The sequence below is a fragment of the Salvelinus alpinus genome, chromosome 3, assembly GCF_045679555.1.
Source record: "Salvelinus alpinus chromosome 3, SLU_Salpinus.1, whole genome shotgun sequence".
In the NCBI taxonomy this organism is placed as follows: domain Eukaryota; kingdom Metazoa; phylum Chordata; class Actinopteri; order Salmoniformes; family Salmonidae; genus Salvelinus; species Salvelinus alpinus.
The window spans coordinates 18,439,138-18,448,494 of NC_092088.1; the positions used below are offsets into that span (position 1 = coordinate 18,439,138).

The 9,357-nt window shown below is 42.8% G+C and overlaps 1 protein-coding gene across 1 annotated transcript; it reads right to left on the reverse strand.

The window, feature by feature from the left end:
* Nucleotides 1-201: 201 nt before the first annotated feature.
* LOC139570175 (V-set and transmembrane domain-containing protein 4-like) lies at nucleotides 202-8,359 on the reverse strand. The gene is made up of 9 exons (XM_071391798.1): nucleotides 8,156-8,359; nucleotides 6,615-7,019; nucleotides 3,402-3,455; nucleotides 3,116-3,223; nucleotides 2,901-2,934; nucleotides 2,627-2,748; nucleotides 1,862-1,926; nucleotides 1,481-1,596; nucleotides 202-1,167 (listed from the first exon to the last, which is right to left on the reverse strand). The coding sequence occupies exons 1-9, from the start codon at nucleotides 8,205-8,207 to the stop codon at nucleotides 1,083-1,085; spliced, it is 1,041 nt and encodes a 346-aa protein (XP_071247899.1). The 5' UTR covers nucleotides 8,208-8,359; the 3' UTR covers nucleotides 202-1,082.
* Nucleotides 8,360-9,357: the final 998 nt, after the last annotated feature.

Below are 9,357 nucleotides of genomic sequence, written 5' to 3' on the forward strand. Positions count from 1 at the left end.
TTGAGATAAACTTTTGTTAATGACCAAATACTTATTTTCCACCATAATTTGCAAATAAATTCATAACAAATCCTACAATGTGATTTTCTGGATTTTTTTTTCTCATTTTGTCTGTCATAATTGAAGTGTACCTATGATGAAAATTACAGGCCTCTCTCATCTTTTTAAGTGGGAGAACTTGCACAATTGGTGGCTGACTAAATACTTTTTTGCCCCACTGTATTGCTTTCAATAAATGAAAAAACATTTCAATTGGCAAACATTTTGTTACGAGGTTTTCATCAGACAGCGACGACGTCATTTTCAAATGACAAAAACAAATAACAGAAGCGCTCCAAATGGAATGGAGAGTAATGTTGATGAGTGCGGGCGACGACACTCTCCGGGTGAAACGAATGGCAAAGGAAAAGTGCAGAGGAAAGTGCAGAGTTCAGCGTTCACACATGGTTCTAGTTAGAGGTCCACGCAGTGGCCTCCCATTAAGTCAAATGTGGTTTGGAGGAGACTTCAATTTTCACAGTTTAAAAAGGTTTTAAGACGTTTTTCTCACCCCAGGAAGTTTACTTTGAGCCATTGTGTAGATGTGTGTAGATAGATATAGATAGATTTCGTTGTTGTCAATGTATGTGGGAAGGATTTGTTTTTCCTACATGGAATCGTCTCAATGCACTCTGGTGATTATTAGTCAATGTATAGATCTTCATATATGAGAGAGAGAGCTGGTGGATGTGGAATGGTTATGGTGCCTGGATGTCTGGCATTTCAAGTTCACAGGGGGTGAAATAAAATACTGTTGTTTTGCTCGCTTTTCCATGGTTAAATCCAAGGGGTCATTAAACGTACTAAGCATTTTTACACACACTTAAATTCACAGAAAAGTAAAAACCAGAAGACAAAATCTCCACTGTTGTGCAGATCTTGAGAGATAAAGAAACGCCATTTGGTCATTGGTGTTGTTCTTATCAGGAGTAAAAAATAAAAAATAAAAAAACCTTAAGTAATCATGTGCTATGTAATCATAAGGTGAGAGGAAAACACTGGTGCCACAAGTCAAACCAAACAAGGCCTTCGTTTGCAGCCAGTTAAACTGCTCTGTCACAGCTGATCACAGCTCTGGGTACAAGTGTGTCGCCAAGAGCCCGTTGACTTTGGCACCAGTTGAAAGAGCTGCGTGATAACACAAATAACACAAATGGGTGGGCGTCTAATTGTTGCCTTAATGTCAACCTTTGCAGCTGCAGTACTGCTGTAATAACATAGCAGAAGATGACAGACATCATGCAGATGTTCTGGGAGGTAAAATAAAAATTCAACACAGTATAGAAAACCTGTTTGTATCTCATCTCATTTTGGCTTTGTAAGAAAAATAAAACTTGCCAATCATTTATTGAAATACACAATATAAAACAATAATGCTGATCATAAATATAACATTTTGTACATGAGCTTCAGCTAAAAGTGGTGTGTTTCTCATACTTGCCTCTCCTCAAAGAGGATCTGGGCGTACACAGTGCTTGTGCACGAGGCTTTGTTGTCCGGCAGAGGCTTGACTAGCTCCAACTCTGCATATGTCAGGCTCTCCTCTGCAATCTTCGGCTGCAGGGGACAAGGAGAAAGATTAAACGTGTGAAGAAGCATACTCGTCAATTGAGTTATTCATGTTGTGTCTTTTATAATATGATACTGGACAAAATTACCTCGAGATAACAGTCACATATACACAAACATCGAATGAAGTAAAACTTAAAGTAAAACAACTTAAAGGAAAATGTTAGATTTATGGACAGCCCTCTACTGAAATACTGTAGGTGTTGCCTTTTAAATTGTATGTATGAACCAGGAGTTACCCCAGAGCACTTACCAAGACCACTTTCATCGGTTGTACCTTTAAAAGTTTGGGTTTTGGGATTTTGTTTGCTATGGGTGCTGTGGAAGAATACAATGATTACATACTTTATGCAGATAGGGAACACATTGTCTGTGTCACAAGAAACATTTCCCCCCTAAAACCCAAACCCAGAACCAAAATGTTCTCCGTCCGCAATGTTTACGTGCCCGTCCTGTCATTTATTAGTGATGATTTGGATGCAGACGTCAAAGCAGAGTTGAACAGACATTCAACGTGACATGACATGAACTCCTTGTGAGACAGATGCAACACTTTAAAACTGCCCAACATCAGCCTATTCGTCTCAAGGGTAAACAAAAGTATCATCATCAAGAGCAAACCTTACATTCTTAAAATCCACTGTCCTACTTGATTAGTTGACCATAAACTTTGCACTCTTTCTTGTACACTGATATCACAAAGACTGATATAGAAGTTGCTTTGCTCTTTTTCCAGTTGATCTATGCCAGCACGTACGGTATAGTAGATCCATATATGGGCTCAAAAGGTAGTGGCAAGTAAAGCAATGTTCCTCAGATAATTCACAACGTCTCTAGCATCAGGAAACAGAGTGTTCAGAACTCCTTTATGCTCTGATGATCACTTTAACCACATTCCCTCCCCCAGACCACATACCCAACTGTGGGTATAAAGATAGGCTTCTACGAAAACATACATGCTTGGGTAAGGGAAAATGTGATACAGATGTATGATGTTGTTGAGAGACTGTCTGTTTACCTTTAACTGGTATCTCTGGTGGTATCTCTGACTGGGCTTTGCTTCGTTTCTTCCTGTACCTCCTCTGCTTTTTGGGCAGAGCAGGAGACGCACTGACTAGACTGGTCACCGTCTCCCCTGAACTGCAGACAGCAGACAGGCATGTTTACAGCAGAATTAGAGCAGGGAAATGTAAGTAGCCATCACGGTCATGGAAGAAAATAGTCTGTGTGTACCATAGTGGCTAAAGTACAGTATAAGTCACAGTTACTTTAGCTTGGATGATGAAGCTTACCTGTTCTGTAGGCTCTTGACCAAATGGTAGTTGTCTATGAGGCAATGAGACAAAACATAAGCGCATGAGGGGCAAAAAACATCCTGCAATGTCATCAAAAAGCATGCCTTGGCTTTTACATATCAGAGTCCATTATCTTTAAATGATCTGGTAATATGGCCCAGATGAGGGCTTCAGTGTTGGATGGAAGGAGCAGGGATAGAGTGTTTACTCACCTTTTAACTTCTTCTTCCTCTGAACATATTGGCAGGTCACCGCCACAGTGAACATGCACATGCACACCAGTCCCACAGAGCAGATCAGCACAGCGCACAGGTACACGTCTGAAACACACGAAACCGACCAGATTAGTCACAGTCATAATATCGTACCACCCTGAAGACTCATGTTTCAGTTGTTAGTCACTTATGCAGAAATATCTTTGCCATTTATGACCTATTTATTGTTGTTGCGCTATTTTAGTCAAGTACAATGCAGAGAACTAGAGAGTCGCGTTCTTACCTTCAAACAGTCTCCACAGACTCTCCTTGGCCGTGGTCGCTGGCAGGACGTGCACTGAAAGGAAACCAGGGAAAGTCCATGGTCATCAGTGTGTCAACCGTCCCGCCTGATTATACATTTGCAATACATCTAATTGTACGTGGCTCGGCGTTGGATGACAGCATCGAGGTTATCCTCTCCTCTGGATCCTCTTCCTGAATCACTGGCTAGTGGTAGCTAACACCCACCGAGTCGTCCTGAAATACCCCCAACCCGCGAGCAGCTGACAACAGCCTCTCTCACACATAGCAGCCATCCTTAGCTTAGCTAGCCACCAGAGCTCCAGGGTTACTGGGCTGAAGCCTGGCTGGGTGTCTGGGTGTGCTGCACGTTAGCCTGTCCACAGGGTTTAAACTGGGTCTGTGCCATCCAAGATTATTGGGACTACCACGTTGAAGTTGAAATGTAAAATGGTCAAGGTAAGGGTTAAGGTTAGGGTTATGGTTAAGGTTAAGGTTAGGGTCAGGTTTGGAGTAGGGATGTTCCAAGGAACCCGGATAGCACTGACCCTTACGCTGGGGTTACCCCTAGAGTATTTCCCTTCATGCTAAACCAGCAGCACTTGCTTTGTTTGTGCCGACCATAATTATGGCCTACATTCAACTATTTTGAAACGTTAGTCTGAGGTAGATGACAGCGAGCTATGAGTCTTGGCTCAGTATTTGCTGTAGTTGTGTTTGCCAAGTATGTACTTTTTTTGCCACACGTTTTTTTACTGTAAATTATATAGCTTGTTCCTATCTAGGTGAAGCTACACTCGATCATGTGTTTTTGGTTCCCAAGTCTGATTGAGGAGTCCCGAATATACTTGATAGTGGTCATCAGAAATCAAGCGTATAGTATCGTGGTGCAGAAGACTCTTCTTTGCCATGAATCATATAGTATGACTTCAATAGGACATTATGAATATGCACTGAGCCAAAAGGCCAGCTGCACATTCTGGAATACCATGAATCATCTGAATCTGCAGCACTGCATGGAGCCAAAGAAGTGTCTCTCACTGTTCAATTGATTCCATTCATATGTGCTCTCCCTTTCTTTTTGATAGGAAGTCTCTCATTATAGATCGAATGAATAGCATCCCTAAGACAGATCTGCATTCTGGGATAAATACTGTCTTCAGCAATCAATAGACCAATTCAATGGGTCACTTTGGGCTACTGGTAAGTGTCGTCACTGACATTTTCAACCTCTCCCTGTCTGACTCTGTAATACCAACATGTTTCAAGCAGACCACCATAGTGCCTGTGCCCAAGAACACTAAAGTGACCTGCCAAAATGACTATCGACCCGTAGCACTCACGTCTGTAGCCATGAAATGCTTTGAAAGGCTGGTCATGGCTCACATCAACACCATTATCCCAGACACCCTAGATCCACTCCAATTTGCATACTGCACCAACAGATCCACAGATGATGCAATCTCTATTGCACTCCACACTGCCCTTTCACACCTGGACAAAAGGAACACCTACATGAGAATGCGATTCATTGACTACAGCTCAGCGTTCAACATAATAGTGCCCTCAAAGCTCGTCAGTAAGCTAAGGATCCTGGGACTAAACACCTCCCTCTGCAACTGGATCCTGGACTTCCTGACGGGCCGCCCCCAGGTGGTGAGGGTAGGTAGCAGCACATCCACCATGCTGATGCTCAACACAGGAGCCCCCAGGGGTGCGTGCTCAGTCCCCTCCTGTACTCCCTGTTGACCCATGACTGCATGGCCAGGCACGACTCCAACACCATCATTAAGTTAGCTGATGACACAACAGTGGTAGGCCTGATCACCGACAACAACAACGAGACAGCCTATAGGGAGGAGGTCAGAGACCTGACCATGTGGTGCAAGGACAACAACCTCTCCCTCAAAGTGATCAAGACAAAGGAGATGATCGTGGACTACAGGAAAAGGAGGACCGAGCACACCCCCCATTCTCATCAACGGGGCTGTATTGGAGCAGGTTGAGAGCTTCAAGGTCCTTGGCGTCCACATCACCAACAAACTATCATGGTCCAAGCACACCAAGATAGTTGTGAAGAGGGCACGACAAAAGCTATTCCCCCTCTGGAGACTGGAAATATTTGGCATGGGTCCTCAGATCCTCAGATTGTCAAAGACTACAACCACCCTAGTCATTTACTGTTCTCTCTGTTACCGCACGGCAAGCAGTACCAGAGTGCCAAGTCTAGGTCCAAGACGCTTCTAAACAGCTTATACCCCCAAACCATAAGACTCCTGAACAGCTAATCAAATGGCTACCCGGACTATTTGGACCCCCCCCCCCCCAATAGTAAGCAATACGTTTGGAACATGAAATCGCAATAAAATCACAGTATCAAATCGCAACACATGTAGAATAGGGAGAATCGGGAGAATCACAATACATACAATACTACTACTGCTGATACTACTACTGCTACTGCTACTGCTATTACTCCTGCTACTTCTACTACTAATATTACCACTGTACTACTGCTACTACTACTACTACTAATACTGCTTCTGCTACTACTACTGCTACTACTACTACTACTACTGCTACTACTACCGCTACTGCTACTACAAATTTTTCCACTGTACTACACTACTACTTCTACTACTACTACTACTACTACTACCACTACAAGTACTGCTACTACTACCACTACTGCTACTACCAATATTTCCACTGTACTACACTACTACTTCTACTACTACTAATACTACTGCTACTACTTGCACTGACTTTGCTGATAGCTACTTTATTGAGGAAAAAGGTACTTACTATGCCTGAGATATGTGGTTGTCCCACCTAGCTATCTTAAGATGAATGTACTAACTGTAAGTTGCTCTGAATAAGAGCATCTGCTAAATGACTGAAATATCAATGTAAATGTCCTTCTACTACTGCTACCACTACTACTACTACTGCTACTACTAATACCACTGTACTACTACTAATACCACTGTACTACTACTACTACTACTTATACCAATGTACTACTACTACTACTACTACTACTGCTACTGCTGCTACTACTACTACTACTACTACTACTGCTACTGCTGCTACTACTACTACTACTACTACTACTACTACTACTACTGCTACTACTACTACTAATACCACCACCAACTGCATCATTTGTATTCTACTGCACCACAGACAGTGCTACACCTAAAGCCATAGTTACCTCTAAGCTCGGTGGCGGCCGTACAGTTTGTTGATGCCTTCCATCGGTTGTGGTGCTTCTTGAACTCCTGCACCCGGCATATGTAGAGTCCGCGGTCCTCCACTGAGATGTTCATAATGAGCAGGTCGAAAATCTTCCACTGCTTGACCACTGTCAGCTTCAACTTAGGCCAGGGGAAGCTTTTGGTATAGTCCCCATAGAACCTGGCCTTTCTCATGTTGACCCTGGCGATGAGGAACTCTTCCTCGCTTGAAGAACGTTCCGGCAGGAATGTCCATTTGACTACGGGCAGGCTGCTGGAGCGGCGTCTCTGGGACACCTGGCAGGTCAGGGTGACGTTCTCGCCCTCCTGGGCCACCGTAAATGGGGAGGGGGTGACAGTGATGTTGATGGCCTGGCACACTTCTGAAAGATATAGTACACAAAGGGTATGTACAGTAAATAAACACTGAGTAGACAAAACATAAGGAACACTGGCTCTTTCCATGACATAGACTGACCAGGTGAATCCAGGTGAAAGCTATGCTCCCTTATTGATGTCACCTGTTAAATCCACTTCAATTAGTGTAGATCAAGGGGATGGGATAGGTTAAAGAAGGATGTTTAAGCCTTGAGAGAACTGAGACATGGATTGTGTATGTGTGCCATTCAGAGGGTGAATGGGCAAGACAAAAGATTTAAGTGCCTTTGAATGGGATATAGTAGTTGGTTCCAGGCACACCGGTTTGATCTGGGTTTGTCACACTCAACAGTTTCCCGTGTGTATCAAGAATGCTCCACCACCCAATGGACATCCAGTCAACTTGACACAACTGTGGGAAGAATTGGAGTCAACATGGTCCAGCATCCCTGTGGAACGCTTTCGACACCTTGTAGAGTTCATGCACCGACGAAATGAGGCTGTTCTGAAGGCAAAAGGTGGTGCAACTCAATATTAGGAAGGAGTTCCTAATTATCTCTTTCCTACTGTGTTAATGTTTGTGGATGAGACATCTGAAAGTGGTGTTTGGCTTAAGTGCAAGCATATGTCCATTTTAAGTGGAAGAAATATTAAGGACCAGACTTTATGGCCTGTTTCATGAACAAAGCAACATCTGGTTTTTCAAGTCATTTCATAACTTTCCATTTGCAGGAAGCATATTTCTATGCCACACAAAGCCATCAAGCCACGAAGAAGGGAACTATTCATCTCTAGATAAAATCTATAATTTGCTAGATTTATTTATTTAGCTAAAGTATTAAGCTGCATCTTTTGAAAAAGTCACACAAACCACAGACAATTTGGCTTTTAACAAAGATAAGGGAAAACACATGATTTACTGATTCAAATGCATGTCACGTGGAATGTGTTTTCTAACACTTACTAATTTCACAAAAGTTTTCCCAATCTTTTATTATGACATTCTCTGTCTCTCTCTCTCTCTCTTGCTGTCTCTCTCTCTCTCTGTATCCATCAACACATAACTACCAAATTTCATATCATGACCTAAAAACACTATTTTCCATTATAACCCAGTCACCTAAATAGAAAAGTTGCTTACCTCCAATGAACGCTCTAGTCAGGAGAACTATGACCACAGAAGAGATCTTCATTTTCCAGACCAGCAGTCTCCATAAAAAACAGTTAAATGTCTCCCGAAGTAAAGAGCCTCAGCTCAGGATTCCCTTTTATTTTTTCTGTATTCGTGTGTAATACGAAATGGGGCTCGCTCTGTTTCTGCTTAGAACCACCCTCCTCCCCCCAGGCACACAACCCCACCCACCTCACTCCTCTGCTTGGCAGAAAGTGGGAAATGCAATTTCCTGTGTAGGAGGAAGGAAGGTTGTGCTATAGCTTTGACACAGAGTCGATCAGACTTCCAGCTGTGGACTACAGCAGAGAAAACAGACACTTTTGGCCAGCTTTTTATTACACACACACACACACACACACACACACACACACACACACACACACACACACACACACACACACACACACACACACACACACACACACACACACACACACACACACACACACACACACACACACACACACACACACACACACACACACACACACATTGATCCACACACACAGATTCATGCACACACTGATCCACACACACACACACACACACACACGCAAACGCAGACACACACACACACACACACACACACACACACACACACACACACACACACACACACACACACACACACACACACACACACACACACACACACACACACACACACACACACACACACACACACACACACACACACACACACACGAGGGAAGATGTATCAAGGCTGTCTCCCTATGTGTAACTGGAGCCCACAGACAATGTTTGAGCAGGAGTTTGTGAGAGCAACTCTGTTTCCTCTCTTTAGAGACACACTAGAGTTTAGAACAAACGTTCACACATTCACTCTTCTTGAAATAAAACGTGACTGCATTCATGCATCCATTTGTCTTAGAGCTAACAAGACTTACAGTTGAAGTCGAAAGTTTACATACACCTTTGACAAATACATTTAAACTCAGTTTTTCACAATTCCTGACTTTTAATTCTAGTAAAAATTCCCTGTCGTAGGTCAGTTAGGATCACCACTTTAATTTAAGAATGTGAAATGTCAGAATAATAGTAGAGAGAATTATTTCATTCAGTTTTTATTTCTTTCATCATATTCCCAGTGGGTCAGAAGTTTACATACACTCAAAGTATTTGGTAGCATTGCCTTTAAATTGTTTAAG

What these genes read in the sequence shown, in the direction of transcription:
- LOC139570175 (XM_071391798.1), bottom strand. Translation starts at nt 8,207, where the DNA reads ATGAAGATCTCTTCTGTGGTCATAGTTCTCCTGACTAGAGCGTTCATT. An exon ending in GACTAGAGCGTTCATTGGAG is followed by an intron (nt 7,020 to 8,155) that starts GTAAGCAACTTT and finishes TATATCTTTCAG; the next exon opens with AAGTGTGCCAGGCCATCAAC. An exon ending in GGCCGCCACCGAGCTTAGAG is followed by an intron (nt 3,456 to 6,614) that starts GTAACTATGGCT and finishes GTTTCCTTTCAG; the next exon opens with TGCACGTCCTGCCAGCGACC.